At 49.6% G+C, this 20,356-nt stretch overlaps 1 protein-coding gene across 1 annotated transcript in view; it reads right to left on the bottom strand.

Moving 5' to 3' along the window:
• LOC146754578 (1-phosphatidylinositol 4,5-bisphosphate phosphodiesterase gamma-1-like) overlaps nt 1–20,037 on the bottom strand; it is a 36,432-nt gene extending 16,395 nt beyond the window's left edge. Inside the window, exon 1 of the mRNA XM_085527802.1 lies at nt 19,440–20,037. Coding sequence (XP_085383928.1) covers nt 19,440–20,037 — 598 coding nt within the window. The remainder of the gene's footprint in view (nt 1–19,439) is intronic.
• Nucleotides 20,038–20,356: the final 319 nt, after the last annotated feature.

Raw genomic sequence — 20,356 nt, 5'->3', positions numbered from 1 at the left:
CCCTTCTCACCATCATGTCCTATGACCGCTACGTTGCCATCTGCAAGCCCCTGCACTACGAGACCTTGATGGACAGCAGAGCTTGTGCCACCATGGCAGCAGCTGCCTGGGGCGCTGGGGTTCTCAATTCCCTGCTGCACACTGCCAGTACATTTTCACTGCCTCTCTGCTGAGGCAATGCTGTGAACCAGTTTTTCTGTGAAATCCCCCAGATCCTCATGCTCTCCTGCTCAGAATCAAATCTCAGGGAAGTTGTGTTTCTCAATTTTAGTGCCAGTTTAGATTTTGGGTGCTTCATTTTCATAGTGCTGTCATATGTGCAGATCTTCCTTGCCGTGCTGAGGATGCCCTCTGAGCAGGGACGGCACAAAGCCTTCTCCACATTCCTCCCTCACCTGGCCGTGGTCTCCCTGTTTCTCAGCACTGGCTTTTTTACCTACCTGAAGCCCCCCTCCATTTCCTCCCCACTCCTGGATCTGACAGTGCCTCTTCTGTACTCAGTGGTTCCTCCAACACTGAACCCTATTATCTACAGCATGAGGAACATACATAGATGATAATAGTTTCTATGCATATCTGTTTGCAAGTCAAGGACCTGTTGCAGGGGTTTTAACAGCCACAAGGTTCACTGTAGGGACTGGAGAGGCTGTTATCCTATTGCAGGTGTTGGATCAACTGCAGAGCTCATTGCCAGAGCAGGAATCACTGCAGGACCTGGGATTAAAGTTTTAGCAGCCACTGTGCTCATTGGAGGGATTGGAGTGACCACAGGGCGTTAGCTCCTGGCACAGTGCACCTCACCTGGGAGGCATTTGTTTCATTTTCTTATCACAATACTTGGAACAGCTACAGGACCTGTAGCAGGAGTGACTGCAGAGCTCTTTATAAGGGGTGTATGTAATGTTATCTCAACCCTTGTAGCCTCACATTTGGCACCAAAATGACTGTGGTTGTTGAATCCAACATGTGGCTCAGCAGCACACAGTTCTTTGTGCACTTCCCCATTCCCAGTGGGATGGGGAAGAGAACTGGGAAAAAAAAGTACAACTTGTGGGTTGTAACAAAGCAATTTACTAAGAGAGATAAAAGGAGAGGAGTAATAGTTATCACTATATATCCGTTGATTTGGAATTGTATGTATCAACTGATGCACAAACACTTGCTCAGCACCACCAGACTGATGCTCAGCTGGGCCCTGGGCAGTGAAGAGAGTGAGATGAACTCCCAGCCCTTTCAATACAATTTCTGCTTGCTGTCAGGTGATAGTGAACGTCCCTTAGGCCACTTCCAGTCAGCTGTGCGCAGTCTGTTCCCTCCCAGCTCCATGTGCCCTCCACTGACCATGGCCTTGGCTCCGTACAACACTGCTTAGCAGCATCTGTAAACATCAGAGTGTTATCAATGTTTTTCTCCTAGAACCAAAACACTGCACCATAGCAGGCAGTCTGAAGAAAATAATTCCATTTGAGCTGTAACTCAGATTCCTGCCTGTTCTCCTCCTCTTGTTCTTCCTTATCAGGAAGCGAGGAACAGAATCTGCTGCTCTCCTCTTTGTGCCTTTTCCATCAGTTCTCAGCTTGCTCCTCTGCCATCCCCAGGCAGAGCTCAGTGCACTCTCACAAAGGGCAGCAGCCTTTCCTCATCTTCTTGCCCATCCGTCATGAAGTGTCAGTGAATAGTGAAAAAGGACCCCATAGTAGATGAAAAGGGAACACTTTGCTACAGAAAGGGAAAGGGGGCCTCACTAAGGCAGAGTGTTGTTACATATAGATAGTTTATGTTAAGGGGGTCAGAGAGAGGGGGAACTGCAGATGCTAAGTTTGAGAAAACAAGGGGATGAAGGCCATGAAGATCAGGGTGGAACAGCCCGAGAACAGTGTGGGGATTAGATGTCCACAGAGCAAGCTGGAACCAGTTTGGGGGGTGCCCCTCCCACAGGGTCGAAAGTTTATGGTGAGGAAGATGATGAGCCTTCATCCCACGACCACCCCCACAACTCACTACGCATGCACAAGGGGGGAGGGACTGCATGCTAATGGGGTCTCAGGAATGTAATGAATATGTATCCAAATTCCTGCAAACTATTGATGATGTATTAGTTCAGCCTATATCTGTTGTACACTTTCTCCTGACGTTGTGCAGGTGAGGTGGAGCTATCCCCCTTGCACCAGGGTGTATGCGCATCACTCATTAAACATACCTGCTTTATAACTACTTCGTGGTTATGGAGTTTGATTTCGCAAGTCACCATCTCTAGGGCCATCCTGCTCTATTGCCTGCTCCATTATCGGGGTGATAAGTCCATCAAGGCCTTTATATGGGACCTCATTCATCCCAATGACAACGGGAAGACCGGCAGGCAACAAGTGTGCATAAGTGTGACCCCATAGGTGCCAATGGGGACCCCAAGCCCCATAAGTGAGGCTCCAGACCCGTAAGTGAGGCTCCAGCCCCATAAGTGTGACCCACAAGTGAGGCTCCAGACCCATAAGTGGGAACACAGACCCATAAGTGGGAACACAGACTCGTAAGCGAGTCCTCAGACCCATAAGTGTGACCCCATAGGTGCCAATCGGGACCCCAAGCCCCATAAGTGTGAACACAGCCCCATAAGTGGGACCCATAAGTGAGGCTCCAGCCCCATAGCTGTGAACCCAAAACCCCATAAGTGTCACCCATAAGTGGGAACACAGACCCATAAGTGGGTCACTAGACCCATAAGTGGGAACACAGACCCTTAAGTGTGACCCCATAGGGGCCAATGGGGACCCCCAGCCCCATAAGTGAGTCTCCAGCCCCATAAGTGTGACCCTAAAGCGTTGGAGGTGCCCCCAGCCCCATAAGTGTGACCCCATAGGGGCCAATGGGGACCCCAAGCCCCATAAGTGAGGCTCCAGCCCCATAAGTGGGTCCCTAGACCCATAAGTATGACCCCAGCTCCATAAGTGAGACCCAAAACCTTATGATTCTAGCCCCATAAGTGCCTCCCCAGTCCTATAACTGTGTCCCCAGCCCCATATGTGTAACCCCAAACCCCATAAGTGGGACCCCATAGGGGCCAATGGGGACTCCAGCCCTCTAAGTGGGAACACAGACCCATAAGTGGGTCCCCAAACCCCATAACTATAGACTTGGAGATGTCCCCAGCCGCATAAGTGGGTCTCCAGCCCTGTAAGAGAGGCTGGAGACCCATAAGTGTGACCCCATAGGGGCCAATGGGGACCCTAGCCCCATAAGTGTGACCCATAAGTGAGGCTCCAGACCCATAAGTGGGTCCTCAGACCCATATGTGGGAATACAGACCCATAAGTGTGACCCATAACTGCATCCCCAGCCCCATAAGTGAGTCTCCAGCCCCATAAGTGTGACCCCAAACCCCATAAGTGGGAACACAGACCCATAAGTGCGACCCCAAACCCCATTTATATGGGACCTCATTCATCCCAATGACAACGGGAAGGCCGGCAAGCAACAAGGTGTCATGGTTTAACAATTTTGTAATTTTGCTATCAGTATTCCACATCATAACATCATATAAAGCATGAATAATTTTATTGAATCTGCAACTTACAGAAGAAGACTACATCTCCCAGAGAGCAACACGATAGGTCACGGGACCTGGACTCTATATTAACTCGGTCGCAGAACAGACTGACGTCTTTCGAGTTCTGGCGTTCAGGGGAGTGTGTGGGAGCCTTTGCCATTCGCCTAGATTCACAGTAGGCCTCTCGGTTACGGGACTCATTCTCTCTCCTATTTTGCTTGACTCGTTAGCTCAATTTTCAATTATATTGTATTATATTGTGTTATCCTGTATTTCGATATAGTATTTAGTAAATAAGTGTGCCTCCTTAGATCGTTGCCGCTGTTTTCTTTTCCTAATTAACTTTTTCCTTTCGGCCTAGGGCCCCTCCGGGGCCCACAGCCCCTGTCACAGACTCAGGTGGATTTTTAGTTCAAACCGTGACACAAGGTAAGTACCCGGACCCATAAGTGGGACCCCATAGAGGTCAATGGGGACCCCAGCCCCATAAGTGGGAACACAGACCCATAAGTGGGACCCATAAGTGAGGATACAGACCCATAAGTGGGACCCCAGACCCATAAGTGGGACCCAAAACCCCATAACTATGATTCTAGCCCCGTAAGTGTGACCCCATAGGGGGCAATGGGGGCCCCAGACCCATAAGTGTGACCCATAAGTGAAGCTCCAGCCCCATAAGTGGGTCCTCAGACCCATAAGTGTGAACACAGACCCATAAGTGTGACCCCAAACCCCATTTATATGGGACCTCATTCATCCCAATGACAACGGGAAGGCCGGCAAGCAACAAGGTGAGTGCGACCCATAAGTGGGACCCCATAGGGGTCAATGGGGACCCCAGCCCCATAAGTGGGAACACAGACCCATAAGTGGGGGGAGCCCGGACCAATAAGTGGGACCAGAGACCCATAAGTGGGGCCTAAGACCCCATAAGTGGGACCCATAAGTGTGACCCCAAAGGGGTCAATGGGGACCCCAGCCCCATAAGTGGGAACACAGACCCATAAGTGTGACCCAAAACCCCATAACTATAGACTTGGAGATGTCCCCAGCCCCATAAGTGCCTCCCCAGCCCCATAAGTAACAATAATAATAAGTTTTCTTTCCTTTAACCCAATTCAGGCCTTTCTGTCCCCATTTCTCGGGGTCACAAAGGGAAGAAGGTGAAGCCCCACGGCGGCTTCGAGCCCCATAGAAACGACTGGAGCCACAAGTACAACCCGGAAAGCTTGTTCCAGGACGAGACCTACAAGAAACACCTCAAACATCAGAGCAACAAGTGAGTTGGGGGGCACGGCCCCCTAAGTGACATCCAGCCCCATAACTGGGTCCCAAATGGCCCCATAAGTTGGCTTGGGGGTCCTAATGGGTCCCATAAGTGAGTTGGGGGGCACAGATCGCCCCATAAGTGACCTCCAGACCCATAAGTGGGTCAAAATTGCCCCATAAGTGACCTCCAGCCCCATAAGTGGGGCACAAATCCCCCGATAAACCCCATTTCTTAAGGGTTGGGGTCTTTGGGGTCCCAAATCCCCCCATAAGTGGGTCCCAAATTGCCCCATAAGTGGGTTTGGGGGTCCCAAATCCCCCCATTGACTCAATTTCTTATGGATTGGGGTCCCAAATGGTCCCATAAGTGACCTCCAGCCCCACAAGTGGGTCAGAATCGCCCCATAAGTGAGTTTGGGGGACACAAATTGCCCCATAAGTGACCCATAACTTATGGGGTTTCCTATTGTCATGGTTTTGTAATTTTGCTATCAGTATCAGTATTCCACATCATAACATCATGTAAAGTATGGATACTTCTATTGAATGTGCAGTCCACAGAAGAAGACTACATATCCCAGAGAACAACAGGGTTAATGATAAGTCACGGGACCAGGACGCTGTATAATCTCGTTCCCAGGCTGGAGTGCCCTCCTTCTTCTCTCGAACTTCTCGGAGAGTGGGAAGCGTTCCAGCCGTGTCGCCTAAAGTTCACAGTAGGCCTCTCGGTTTTCGGGGACTCTCTCTCTCTGTTTCGTTCAATTTGTTAGCCTCAATTATATTATATTGTGTTATCTTGTATTTCGGTATCATATTTAGTAAAATAAGTTTTTTCCTCCTTAGATTGTCGCTGTTTTATCCCACTCCCTTTTTCCCCCTCCTTTCCGGGCCCCGGGAGGGGGGCCCACGGGGTGGCTTCCCCTGTCACGGGCATAGGTAAATCTAAGTAACCCGTGACAGATTTTTTGGTGGAGAATGCGGGCATAGAGCTTTTTAGCTTTTAGAACAACTCTCTCTTTACTCTTAAAGAGCTTCGTTAGGGGAGTGTTATCTTTTCGTAGCTGCTCACTGAGAACGTGACCTTGAAATACCAGACAAATTGTCAACATTAAGGGCTGCTGTACATTCTCAGCACTGCTATCTAACTTTTGTGTAGAAAACAAAGGGATTTCTTTCTCCCTTAGAGCAAAGCTAGCTAGCTCTGACTTTTACAGAGCCTGCCAGCTATGAATCCACTCTTCATCCCAGTTGCTCTGTTTAAGGGATTGAAAGCAATTATGATCTTCTTAAAGTATTGGTCAACTATTAACACCATAATTTGGTGTTGTGGAATTGTGCAGGTATATAGCCTAATAAGGTGGATACTGATGGAGACACCTGCCTGGTACTTTTATGAGATGTGGTATGGTCAGAATTTTGGCACCTACATCCCAGATGGAATTGTGAATCTTACAAACACTTGCATCCCAGATGGAATTGCGAATCTTACAAGTACTTGCATCCCAGATGGAACAGGCAATTTTACAAACACCACCATGTTTAATTCATTGTACAGGCTAAAAAAACCCTTTTTATTTAGGTTGTACTCTCAGATTTCCACACGCCTTTCAATAACTGAGATAGGGTTCATACTTGCATCCATGTTATCACTATTAATGAATGCATATATGTTCCTATGCATTCGTTCTATGCGGAAGTCTCCTCCAGAACCAGAGAATGATGACTGGCAGGGAATATGGAAAGGTTTAGGAAAAGTCTTAGAAGCATGGGGACCCGCAGTGTCATGGGATTTCACTCTTGAACACCTAAGGGACCCTAAGAAATTAAGTGAGTATTTGGGTCAGAGATCTAAGGAGGTAAACCTTATGTGGGGTTTGGCTTATGCATACCGTGCTTTGTATCATACTATTCTGGAGAGAGAGAGTTTCCGATCTGAGATTCAAGCCCAAGTTAATTCTGATCAGTCACAGGAGGCATCAGTAGCAATATCAGTTGCCCCTGTGGAAGGCAAGAAATGGAAACGGGTGTCCACGCGTCTAGAACGAAAAGAAGGAGAAGCACAGGGGGGGGCTGCAGAAGACCCAGGTGCCGGGCATGGAGCAGTACCGAAAAAAGCAAAGGCAAAAACCAAGAGGCATGAAGAAGAGACTGATGATGAGGAGGAAATCACCTATTGTCGACCTCTGAAGCTGACTGAAATCCAAGGCTCAAGAAAGGAGTTCACACGGCGTCAAGATGAAGGTATCCTTGCTTGGTTGCTTCGCTGCTGGGACAATGGGGCCAACAGCTTGTCTCTAGATGGTAATGAAGCTCGCCAACTAGGAAACATTGCCCAAGATGCAGGTATCGACAGAGGGATTAGCAGATGTTCGGATGGAGCTGCCACTCTCTGGTTGCGGCTGTTAGAAGCCGTGAGAGAAAGGTACCCCTATAAGGATGCTTTGAAGCCTAAATTTGATAGTTGGAATACCGTCCAAAAAGGTATTCAGCGCCTGAGGGAATTGGCCATGGCGAAAATGTTGTACAGCCCTGATCCAAGCGAACTTGACCCTGAGAGAGTGAGGGCCGATCCTGACATGTGGCAGAAAATCACAAGTACAGCACCAGAGAGAATGGCACAGTCATTGGTAACAGGTTCTAAAGGGTTCGTGGACAGATGGCCCCGAGTTGTTGAGCTGATTATAATGCTTCAAACCACCGATCAGCAGCTCCCTCAACTGCATGCTGCAGTTTCTGCCATCTCACGGCTAGAAAACCGAGTAGATGAAATGTGCAAGAAATTGTTTCCATCAACTAATCGTAATGATGATCCCGTAATAGTATCAGAAACAACTGATGAAGGTCAATCCTCGTACGGGCCACCAGGTCTAATGAAGGATCTGATCAAAGTATTCCAGTCCTACTCCTCACCTGCATCATCAAAAGTCTCAGCTGTTAAACGCACACGCTTCCCAGCTCGAGCAAAGAACAACAGTACGATTGCACCGCGTGTTTCCATGTGGCGCTACCTACGTGACCGTGGAGAAGACATGAGGAAGTGGCATGATCAGCCCACTTCTGCACTACGAGCACGGGTGAAAGAACTACTAGACATACCAACCACCAGTGGAGTTGCTCCAGTCATCACAGGTAACCAATAGAGGGGCCCTGCCCTCAGTCAGGGGAGGGAAAGGGATAATAGAGTTTATTGGACTGTGTGGATTCGATGGCCTGGCACATCAGAACCACAGGAATATAAGGCGCTGGTGGATACCGGTGCACAGTGCACCCTAATGCCCTCCAGTCATGAAGGGACAGAATCAATCCATATTTCTGGAGTGACTGGGGGCTCTCAAGAATTGACTGTGCTGGAGGCTGAAATAAGCCTCACTGGCAAAGACTGGCAAAAACATCCTATTGTGACTGGCCCAGGGGCTCCATGTATACTGGGTATTGATTACCTCAGAAGGGGGCATTTCAAGGATCCTAAGGGGTATCGATGGGCCTTTGGGATAGCTGCTGTAGATATGGACAACATTAAGCAGCTGTCTGTTTTGCCTGGCCTGTCAGAGGACCCGTCTGTTGTGGGGCTGCTACGAGTAAAAGAGCAGCAGGTACCGATTGCTACAAAGACAGTGCACAGACGGCAGTATCGCACCAACAGGGATTCCTTGCTCCCCATTCATGATTTGATTCGCCAGTTGGAGAATCAGGGAGTGATCAGTAAAACTCACTCACCTTTTAACAGTCCCATATGGCCAGTGCGTAAAGCCAGTGGAGAATGGAGGCTGACAGTAGACTACCGTGGCCTGAATGAGGTCACACCCCCATTGAGCGCTGCTGTGCCGGACATGTTGGAACTCCAGTACGAGCTGGAGTCAAAAGCAGCCAAATGGTATGCCACCATTGACATTGCCAATGCCTTCTTCTCTATTCCTTTGGCTGCAGAATGTAAGCCACAGTTTGCCTTCACCTGGAGGGGCATTCAGTATACTTGGAACCGTTTGCCCCAGGGGTGGAAACACAGCCCAACCATTTGCCATGGGTTGGTCCAAACTGTACTGGAACAGGGTGGTGCTCCTGAACACCTGCAGTACATTGATGACATTGTTGTGTGGGGTGATACAGCAGAAGAGGTTTTCACAAAAGGAGAGCAGATCATCCAAATTCTTCTACAAGCTGGCTTTGCTATTAAGCGAAGCAAAGTAAAAGGACCTGCCCAGGAAATTCAGTTCTTAGGTATAAAGTGGCAGGATGGACGTCGTCACATCCCAACAGATGTGATCGACAAAATCACTGCCATGTCTCCACCAACTAGCAAGAAAGAGACACAATCTTTCCTGGGTGCAGTGGGCTTTTGGAGGATGCACATTCCAAACTACAGCCTCATTGTAAGCCCCCTTTATCAGGTGACGCGGAAGAAGAACGATTTTGCATGGGGCCCTGAGCAGCAGCAGGCTTTTGAACAGATTAAACAAGAGATAGCCCGAGCTGTAGCTCTGGGGCCAGTACGGACTGGACAGGATGTAAAGAACATCCTCTATACTGCTGCTGGAGAGAAAGGCCCCACTTGGAGTTTGTGGCAAAGAGCCTCAGGAGAGACCCGAGGCCGACCCCTGGGATTCTGGAGTCGATCATATAAGGGGTCTGAAGAGTGCTACACTCCAACTGAGAAGGAGATCTTAGCCGCGTATGAGGGGGTTCGGGCTGCTTCCGAAGTAGTCGGGACTGAAACACAGCTCCTTTTGGCACCTCGACTGCCAGTGCTGAACTGGATGTTCAAAGGACAGGTTCCCTCCACTCATCATGCTACCGATGTCACCTGGAGCAAGTGGATTACGCTGATTACACAGCGAGCGCGAATGGGAAACCTCAATCGTCCAGGAATCCTAGAGGTAATCATGGACTGGCCTGAAGATAAAAGGTTTGGAACATCACCAGCAGAAGAGGTATCACGTGCTAAAGAGGCCCCACCATACAACGAATTACCAGAAAATGAAAAGAAATATGCCCTATTCACAGACGGATCATGTCGCATTGTAGGGAAGCATCGCAAATGGAAAGCTGCTGTGTGGAGCCCCACACGACAGGTTGCAGAGGCCACCGAAGGTAAGGGAGAATCAAGTCAGTTTGCAGAGGTAAAAGCTGTCCAGCTGGCCTTAGATGTTGCTGAACGGGAGAGGTGGCCAATGCTGTATCTTTATACTGACTCATGGATGGTGGCAAATGCCTTATGGGGGTGGTTACAGAGGTGGGAACAAAACAACTGGCAACGGAAGGGTAAATCTGTTTGGGCCGCTGAATTATGGAAGGACATTGCTGCCCGAACAAAGAATATGGTTGTAAAGGTGCGTCATGTGGATGCACATGTGCCCAAAAGTCGGGCTACTGAAGAACAACAAAACAACCATCAGGTAGATAAAGCTGCCAAAATCGAGGTGGCTCAAATTGACTTGGACTGGCAGAATAAGGGTGAATTATTTCTAGCTCGATGGGCTCATGAGACCTCAGGTCATCAAGGAAGAGACGCGACATATAAGTGGGCCAGAGACCGAGGGGTGGACTTAACCATGGACGCTATTGCGCAGATTATTCATGATTGTGAAACATGTGCCATAATTAAACAAGCCAAAAGGATGAAACCTCTCTGGGAGGAAGGGCGGTGGCAAAAGTATAAATATGGGGAGGCGTGGCAGGTTGATTATATCACCTTGCCACGATCTCGCAGTGGTAAGTGTTATGTACTCACCATGGTAGAGGCAACCACTGGGTGGCTTGAAACATACGCAGTACCCCATGCTACTGCTCGAAACACCATATTAGGTCTTGAGAAACAAGTCCTGTGGCGACATGGCACCCCAGAAAGAATTGAATCTGATAATGGGACACATTTTAAAAATTCCCTTATAAATACTTGGGCCAAAGATCATGGCATTGAGTGGATTTATCATATTCCCTACCATGCACCAGCTTCTGGTAAAATTGAACGATATAATGGGTTGTTGAAAACTATGTTGAAAGCAATGGGTGGCGGAACATTTAAGCACTGGGAGAAGAATCTGGCAGAAGCCACTTGGTTGGTGAATACTAGAGGATCTGTCAATCGTGATGGTCCTAGTCAATCTAGCCCCCTACACACTGTAGAAGGAGATAAGGTCCCTGTTGTACATGTAAAGAACATGTTGGGAAAAGCTGTTTGGGTCCTTCCAGCTTCTGGAAAGGGCAAACCTATCCGTGGAACTGTCTTTGCCCAGGGACCTGGGTGCACTTGGTGGGTAATGCAGAAGGATGGGGATGTTCAATGTGTGCCACAAGGGAATTTGATGCTGGGGGAGTGCAGTCAATAATTTTATGTATTTATATGTATATATGTTTGCATGTGTAGTGTATTTTAGTTATTATAGTTGTACATTTAGTTATGTTACATGTAATTCTACTGTTTAGCTATCATAATTTTACATACGTGTATATATATGTATATATATATTTACCATGATGTAATAATGTAGAATAAGGGGTGGAATGTCATGGTTTTGTAATTTTGCTATCAGTATCAGTATTCCACATCATAACATCATGTAAAGTATGGATACTTCTATTGAATGTGCAGTCCACAGAAGAAGACTACATATCCCAGAGAACAACAGGGTTAATGATAAGTCACGGGACCAGGACGCTGTATAATCTCGTTCCCAGGCTGGAGTGCCCTCCTTCTTCTCTCGAACTTCTCGGAGAGTGGGAAGCGTTCCAGCCGTGTCGCCTAAAGTTCACAGTAGGCCTCTCGGTTTTCGGGGACTCTCTCTCTCTGTTTCGTTCAATTTGTTAGCCTCAATTATATTATATTGTGTTATCTTGTATTTCGGTATCATATTTAGTAAAATAAGTTTTTTCCTCCTTAGATTGTCGCTGTTTTATCCCACTCCCTTTTTCCCCCTCCTTTCCGGGCCCCGGGAGGGGGGCCCACGGGGTGGCTTCCCCTGTCACGGGCATAGGTAAATCTAAGTAACCCGTGGGTCAGAATCGCCCCATAAGTGAGTTTGGGGGACACAAATTGCCCCATAAGTGACCCATAACTTATGGGGTTTCCTATGGGGTCCCTTCCTTTCTGACCCATAACTTATGGGGCCCAACTTATGGGGTTTCCTATGGGATCCCTCATTTCTGACCCCCAACTTATGTGGTTTCCTATGTGGTCCCTCATTTCTGACCCATAACTTATGGGACCCAACTTATGGGGTTACTTACGGGGCGCAACATATGGGGTTTCCTATGGGGTCCCCTCATTTCTGACCCATAATTTATGGGTCCCAACTTATGGGGTTTCCTATGGGGTCCCTTCATTTCTGACCCCCAACTTATGGGGCCCAACTTATGGGGTTATTTATGGTGCCCAACTTATGGGGTTTCCTATGGGGTCCCTTCCTTTCTGACCCATAACATATGGGGCCCAACTTATATGGTTTCCTATGGGCTCCCTCATTTCTGACCCCAACTTATGTGGTTTCCTATGGGGTCCCTCATTTCTGACCCATAACTTATGGTGCCCAACTTATGGGGTTACTTACGGGGCGCAACTTATGGGGTTTCCTATGGGGTCCCTCATTTCTGACCCATAACTTATAGTGCCCAACTTATGGGGTTACTTACGGGGTGCAACTTATGGGGTTTCCTATGGGGTCCCTTCCTTTCTGACCCATAACATACGGGTCCCAACTTATGGGGTTTCCTTTGGGGTCCCTCATTTCTGACCCATAACTTATGGTGCCCAACTTATGGGGTTTCCTATGGGGTCCCTTCCTTTCTGACCCATAACTTATGGAGCCCAACATATGGGGTTTCCTATGGGGTCCCTCATTTCTGACTCCCAACTTATGGGGTTTCCTATGGGGTCTCTCATTTCTGACAACCAACTTATGGGGCCCAACTTATGGGATTACATACGGGCCCCAACTTATTGGGTTTCCTATGGGGTCCTTTCCTTTCTGACCCATAACTTATGGGTCCCTACTTATGGGGTTTTCTATGGGGCCCAACTGATGGGGTTTCCGATGGGGTCCCTTCATTTCTGACCCCCAACTTCTGGGGTTTCCTATGGGGTCTCTCATTTCTGACCCCCAGTTTATAGGGTTTCCTATGGGGTCCCTTCATTTCTTACCCATAACTTATGGGGCCCAACTTATGGGGTTACTTATGGGGCCAAGCTTATGGGGTTTCCTATGGGGTCCCTTCCTTTCTGACCCATAACATACGGGTCCCAACTTATGGGGTTTCCTATGGGGTCCCCTCATTTCTTACCCATAAGTTATGGGGCCCAATTTACGGGGCCCAACTTATGGGGTTTCCTATGCGGTCCCTTCATTTCTGACCCCCAACTTATTGGGCCCAACTTATGGGGCCCAACTTATGGGGTTTCCTAGGGGTCCCTTCATTTCTGACCCACAACTTATGGGGTTTCCTATGAGGCCCCATCCATTCCTGCCCCGCAACTTATGGGTCCCATAGGGTTCTGCTCCGGGTCCGCATGCTGTATTACCTGAGGCTGGAGGTGATCGGGGACCAGGCCGACAAGGTGCTGGCTGGAGCCATGGCCAGGTGAGTCCTCCTGCCCCACAACTATGTCCTCCAGCCCCATAGCGAGGTCCTCCATCCCCATAGATTGCCATATTAGGGTCCTCCAGCTCCATATTGGGGACCCCAGCCCCATAATGGGGTCATTTGTGATCCCTCAGCCTCATATTAAGGTCCTCCAGCCCCATATTGAGGTCCTCCATCCGCATAGATTCCTATATTAGGTTCCTGCAGCCCCATATTGAGGTCCTCCAGCCCCATAGATTCCCATATTATGGTCCTCCAGCCCAATATCTGGACCCCAGACCCATATTAGGGTCCTCCAGCCCCATATTGTGAACCCAGACCTATATTTGGGTCCTCCAGCCCCATAGCGAGGTCCTCCAGCCCCTTAGATTCTCACATTAGGGTCCTCCAGCCCCATATTGAGGACCCCTGCCCCATATTGGAGATCTCCAGCCCCATATTAAGGTCCTCCTGCCCCATAGTGAGGTCCTCCATCCGCATAGATTCCTATATTAGGTTCCTGCAGCCCCATATTGAGGTCCTCCAGCCCCATAGATTCCCATATTATGGTCCTCCAGCCCAATATCTGGACCCCAGACCCATATTAGGGTCCTCCAGCCCCATATTGGGAACCCAGACCTATATTTGGGTCCTCCAGCCCCATAGCGAGGTCCTCCAGCCCCTTAGATTCTCACATTAGCGTCCTCCAGCCCCATATTGAGGACCCCTGCCCCATATTGGAGATCTCCAGCCCCATATTAAGGTCCTCCTGCCCCATAGTGAGGTCCTCCAGCCCCATAGATTGCCATATTAGGGTCCTCGAGCCCCCTATTAATGCCCTCCAGCCCCATAGATTCTCACATTAGGGTCCTCCAGCCCCACATTGAGCCCCTTTAGCCCAATATTGGGGTCCTTCAGACTTATACTGGGGACCCCAGACCCATATTGGGGTCCTCCAGCCCCATAGCGAGGTCCTCCAGCCCCACAGATTCTCATATTAGGGTCCTCCAGCCCCATATGAAGGTCCTCCAGCCCCATATTGGTGTCCCCAGCCCCATATTGGGGGTCTTCTAGACCAATTTAGACTCATTTTGTGGTCCTCCAGCCCCATATTAATGTCCTCCAGCCCCATAGATTCCCACCATCTGGTCCTCCCTCCAGCCCCATATTAAGGTCCTCCAGCCCCATATTTGAGTCCTTTGGGGTCCTCCAGCCCCATAGATTCCCTCCCTTCGGTCCTCCAGCCCCACATTGGGGTCATTTGGGATCCCCCAGACCCGATATAGGGGTCTATGAGGTCCTCCATCCCCATATGAAGGTCCTCCAGCCCCATAGATTGCCACTCTATGGTCCTCCAGCCCCATATTGAGGTTCTCCAGCCCCATAGATTCCCATATTAGGGTCCTCCAGCCCCATAGTGAGGTCCTCCTGCCCTATATTAAGCTCCTCCAGCCCCATAGATTCCCACCCCAGCCCCATATTAAGGCCCTCCAGCCCCATATTAAGGTCCTCCAGCCCCATAGATGCCCCCCTGCTTCATATTAAGATCCTCCAGCCCCACATTAAGCCCCTCCAGCCTTATAGATCCCCACTCCAGCCCCATAGATCTTTCTGCCCCACACTGTGCCCCACAGCACCGTGTCCATCTTGTTCCTGTTGCTGGATCAACTGGAGTCCCCCATAGATTCCCACCCCAGCCCCACATTGAGCCCCTCCAACCCCATAGATTCCCACTCCAGCCCCATAGATTCCCACCTCAGCCCCACATGAAGCACCTCCAGCCCCATAGATTCCCATATTAAGCCCCTTTAGTCCCATATTAAGCCCCTCCAGCCCCACATTAAGACCCTCCAGCCCCATATAGAGCCCCTCCAGCCCCATAGATTCCCCCCCCTGCCCCACATTAAGCTCCTCCAGCCCCATAGATTCCCATATTAGGGTCCTCCAGCCCCATAGATTCACACTCCAGTCCCATAGATTCCCACCCCAGCCCCATAGATTCCCCCCCCCCCCGCCCCACTTTAAGCCCATCCTGCCCCATATTAAGGTCCTCCAGCCCCATAGATTCCCACCCTCTGGTCCTCCAGCCCCACATTTACCCCCTCCAGCTCCATAGATTCCCACCTCAGCCCCATATTAAGGTCCTCCAGCCCCATAGATTCCCATATTAGGGTCCTCCAGCCCCATAGATTCCCCCCCTGCCCCACATTGAGCCCCTCCAGCACCATATTAATCCCCTCCAGCCCCACATTAAGCCCCTCCAACCCCATAGATCCCCATATGAAGGTCCTCCAGCCCCATAGATTCCCACCCTCTTGTCCTCCAGCCCCATATTGGGATCCTCCAGCCCCATCGATCCCCCCTCTGCCCCACATTAAGCCCCTCCAGCCCCATATTAATGTCCTCCAGCCCCAGATGAAGCTCCTCCAGCCCCATAGATTCCCATATTAAGCTCCTCCAGCCCCATAGATTCCCATATTAAGGTCCTCCAGCCCCACATGAAGCTCCTCCAGCCCCATAGATTCCCATATTCCGGTCCTCCAGCCCCATAGATTCCCATATTCCGGTCCTCCAGCCCCATAGATTCCCATATTAAGCCCTTCCAGCCCCATAGATCCCTCCTGCCTCACACTGTGCCCCACACTGTGCCCCACAGCGCCGTGTCCATCTCGTTCCCGTTGCTGGATCAACTGGAGCCCCCCACGTCCTGGTGGGACACAGAGGCCGACAAGTCTCTCCTCATCGGGGTCTTCAAACATGGTATTTTTGGGCTGAAATATGGCGATTTTGGGTCATCTTGGGGTCATAAAATATGATATAAAATATGGGGTGGATTTTGAGCTGAAAAATGGGGTTTTGGAGGTTTTTTGGCTCAAAAATACGGTTTTTAGGGGCTTCAAACATGGTATTTAATATGGGGGGTGGAGGGTGGATTTGGGGCTTAAAAACAGGGAATTTGTGTCATTTTGGGGGTCTTCAAATACGGTATATAATATGGGGGGGAGGGGGGGGAGGGTGGATTTAGAGCTTAAAAACAGGGATTTTGGGTCATTTTGGCGGCTTCAAAATGGGGTATTTAATATGGGTGGGGGGAGGGTGGATTTTAGGCTGAAAAACATGGATTTTGGGTCTTTTTTTGTACTCCAAAATGGGGTTTTTGGGGTCGTCCAATATGGTATTTAATATGAAGGGGGAGGGTGGATTTTGGGCTTAAAAATTGCATTTTTGGGTCTTTTTTTGTGCTTCAAAAAAGGATATATAATATAGGGGTGGGGGGGCAGTGGATTTTGGGCTTAAAAACGTGGATTTGGGGGCTTATTTTGGGCTCAAAAATGGGGTTTTTGGGGTCTTCAAACACCGTATGTAATATGGGGGTGGGGGGTCTTATTTTGGGCTTAAAAACGGCATTTTTGGGTCTCTTTTTGTGCTTCAAAAGGGGGTATATAACATAGCAGCGGGGGTGGGAGGATTTTGGGCTGAAAAACGCGGATTTTGGGTCTTTTTTTGGGCTCCAAAATTAGTTTTGAGGGTCTTCAAATATGGAATTTAATATGGGGGTGTCATGGTTTTGTAATTTTGTAATTTTGCTATCAGTATTCTACATCATAACATCATGTCAAGTATGGATACTTCTGTTGAATGTGCAGTCCACAGAAGAAGACTACATATCCCAGAGAACAACAGGAGTAACAATAAGTCACGGGACCAGGACTCTATATAATCTCGTTCCCAGGCTGGAGTGCCCTCCTTCTTCTCTCGAACTTCTCGGAGAGTGGGAAGCGTTCCAGCCGTGTCGCCTAGAGTTCACAGTAGGCCTCTCGGTTTTCGGAGACTCTCTCTCTCTCTCTCTGTTTCGTTCGATTTGTTAGCCTTAATTATATTATATTGTGTTATCTTGTATTTCGATATCATATTTAGTAAAATAAGTTTTTCATCCTTAGATTGTCGCTGTTTTATCCCACTCCCCTTTTCCCCCTCCTTTCCGGGCCCCGGGGGGGGGGCCGTGGGGTGGCTTCCCCTGTCACGGGCATAGGTAAATCTAAGTAACTCATGACAGGGGGCGGGGGGGGGGGGGGGGGGGGGGGTGTATTTTGGGCTTAAAAACAAGGTTTGGGGGGCTTTTGGGGGGCTTCAATTATGGTTTTTAATATGGGGGTGGAGGGTGGATTTTGGGCTTAAAAACGGCATTTTTGGGTCTTTTTTTGTGCTTCAAAAGGGATTATATAATAAATGGGTGGGGGGGCAGTGGATTTTGGGCTTAAAAACGTGGATTTTGGGGCTTTTTTGGCCTTCAAACACCATATGTAATACGGGGGGGGTGTCTTATTTTGGGCTTAAAAACAGCATTTTTGGGTCTTTTTTGTGCTTCAAAAGGGGGTATATAATATAGCGGCGGGGGAGGGTGGGTTTTGGGCTTAAAAACGGGGATTTTAGGTCATTTTGGGCTAAAAAATGGGGTTTTTTGGTCTTCAAACACCCTATGTAATATGGGGGGGGGGGGGGATGGATTTTGGGCTTAAAAACAGCATTTTTGGGTCTTCTTTCGTGCTTCAAAAGGGGGTATATAATATAGGGGGTAGTGGATTTGGGGCTTAAAATGGGGGATTTTGGGTCATTTGGGGAGTGCTTTTGGGGTTTTTTTTTTGTAGGGTATTAGAGGTACAACACGATGAGGGCTGAGGGTGGATTTTGGGCTTAAAAACGGGAAAACGGGGCTTTGGGGTCTTTTTTGTGCTTCAAAATGGGGCATTTAATATGGGGAGGGAAGGTGGATTTTGGGCTTAAAAACAAGGATTTGGGGGCTTATTTTGAGCTTAAAAATGAGGTTTTTGGGGTCTTCAAACACCATATGTAATATGGGGGGGGGGGTCTTATTTTGGGCTTAAAAATGGCATTTTTTGGTCTTTTTTTGTGCTTCAAAAGGGAAATAATATGGGGGGGGGGGGGGGGGAGGGTGGATTTTGGGCTTAAAAACGTGGATTTTGGAGCAGGAGAGCAACGTGAAGGGCAATGACGGGTATGTGGGGCCAGACGCATAAGTGGGACCCATAAGTGGGGGGCTGGACCCGTAAGTGGGACCCATAAGTGGGGGGTTGTACCCATATGTGGGGACCCCATAAGTGTGACCCCATAGGGGCCAATGGGGACCCCAGCCCCATAAGTGGGAACACAGCCCAATAAGTGTGACCCATAAGTGGGGGTCCAGACCCAAAGGAGCTGGAGCAAGAGAGCAACATGGAGGGCAACAATGGGTATGTGGGGCAAGACCCATAAGTGGTACCCATAAGTTGGGGGGCTGAACCCATAAGAGGGACCCATAAGTGGGGGGCCAGACCCCATAAGTGAGACCACGGAGCCATAACTGCATCCCCAGCCCCATAAGTGGGGGTCCAGCCCCATAAGTGGGACCCATAAGTGGGGGGCTGGACCCATAAGTGGGGGGGGGGACCGAACCCATAAGTGGGGCCAGAGACCCATAAGTGGGATGGGACAGTGGGAGGGGGGGAGCTTGGACCCATAAGTATGATCCATAAGTGGAGGGCTGGACCCATAAGTGGGACCCATAAGTGGTGGCAGTTCGAACCCATAAGTGGGACCCATAAGTTGGAGGGGAATCGGACCCATAAGTGGGGGGCTGGACCAATAAGTGGGACCCATAAGTGGTGGGAGATTGAACCCATAAGTGGGACCCATAAGTTGGGGGGGAATCAAACCCATAAGTGGGGGGCTGGACCCATAAGTGAGACCTGAGACACATAAGTGGGACCCGTAAGTGGGAGGACAGACCCATAAGTGGGACCACAGACCCATAAGTGGGGGCCCAGACCCATAAGTGGGGACTCAGACCCATAAGTGGGGGGCTGGGCCCATAAGTTGGGGAGCTGGACCCATAAGTGGGACCTAAAACCCCATAACTGTGTTCCTTAGTGTGACCCCAGCCCCATCAGTGGGGCTTCAGATCCATAACTGCATCTCCAGCCCCATAAGTGTGACCCCAATCCCATAGCTGTGAACACAGACCGATATGTGTGACCCATAAGTGGGACCCCAGCTGCGCTCGTGCATCCAGTGCCGTCCCGCGGCACCCAGTCTTTGTTACAAGCATTGGAACGAGGCACAGGCTCTGTCAGTCTCGTATCCGTGTTGTTGTACCTCAGCGGTGTCTCCCGGTAATAGGAGATGAGGTCGTAAAGGCTGTCAAATATTTGGTTATTAATGAGAAAGTACCTGTGGCTGCTGGCATCCTGCCACCATTGGATGCGACAGTGCTGCACCTCTCCATTGCTCCAGATGGACAGGACATAGTCCCCAATGAATGTCCCGCTCTCCCTAACAAGGAAGGAGCCATCGGGAGCCCTCATCACAGTGCAGTAAGGCGTCATCAGCTGCTCAGCAATGTGCCGCCCACTGCGCCCTGCTCCCATCCTGCCATGGAACCATTCCTCCGTGAGATGCCGATTGATGTTGGGGTTCACCTCCCTCTGCACAGGTCGTCTTCCTTGTCTGCTCCAGGCTGGGATGTCATAGAGCGGGTTCCACGCGTAGGTTATGGAGGTGTCCGTGATTTGAAAATCTGCGGTCTGCTCCCTCTGCTCCTCTTCCACAATTTGGCTATCCGCTGTATGCTCTTCTGTATTCGTCATTTGCTCCTTGCTCATACATGAACCCATGGTTTCTTGCCACTCACTCCAAGCCGCCTCAGTTTTGGCGGGTCTTGCCAATGGTCTTTATAGTATCTGCTCACACCTATGCCAGGCGCACAAGCTAGACATCCCGTGATCATGCCAAGAAGGTCTGTCTGGCAGGAATTGATACAGTCTTTTGGTTTTTCTCCCTCCTTGTCTGCTGAACTGTTTGCACCTCTGAAGGTCTCCTGCTAGTTCGGGCAAGAATGTCTTCATTTTCTCTCAATAATATACACATTTAGGGAACTAGGGTGGGGGACTTGGACGGACTTGTTGATGGAGCTTGGAAATTGTATGGAGGGGG

Source organism: Coturnix japonica, chromosome W, assembly GCF_054131305.1.
Source record: "Coturnix japonica strain WE chromosome W, WE-NBRP24, whole genome shotgun sequence".
NCBI classification, from domain to species: Eukaryota; Metazoa; Chordata; class Aves; order Galliformes; family Phasianidae; genus Coturnix; species Coturnix japonica.
Note: the sequence above shows the minus strand (reverse complement) of the source record. Positions and strands in the feature narration are given on the sequence as shown.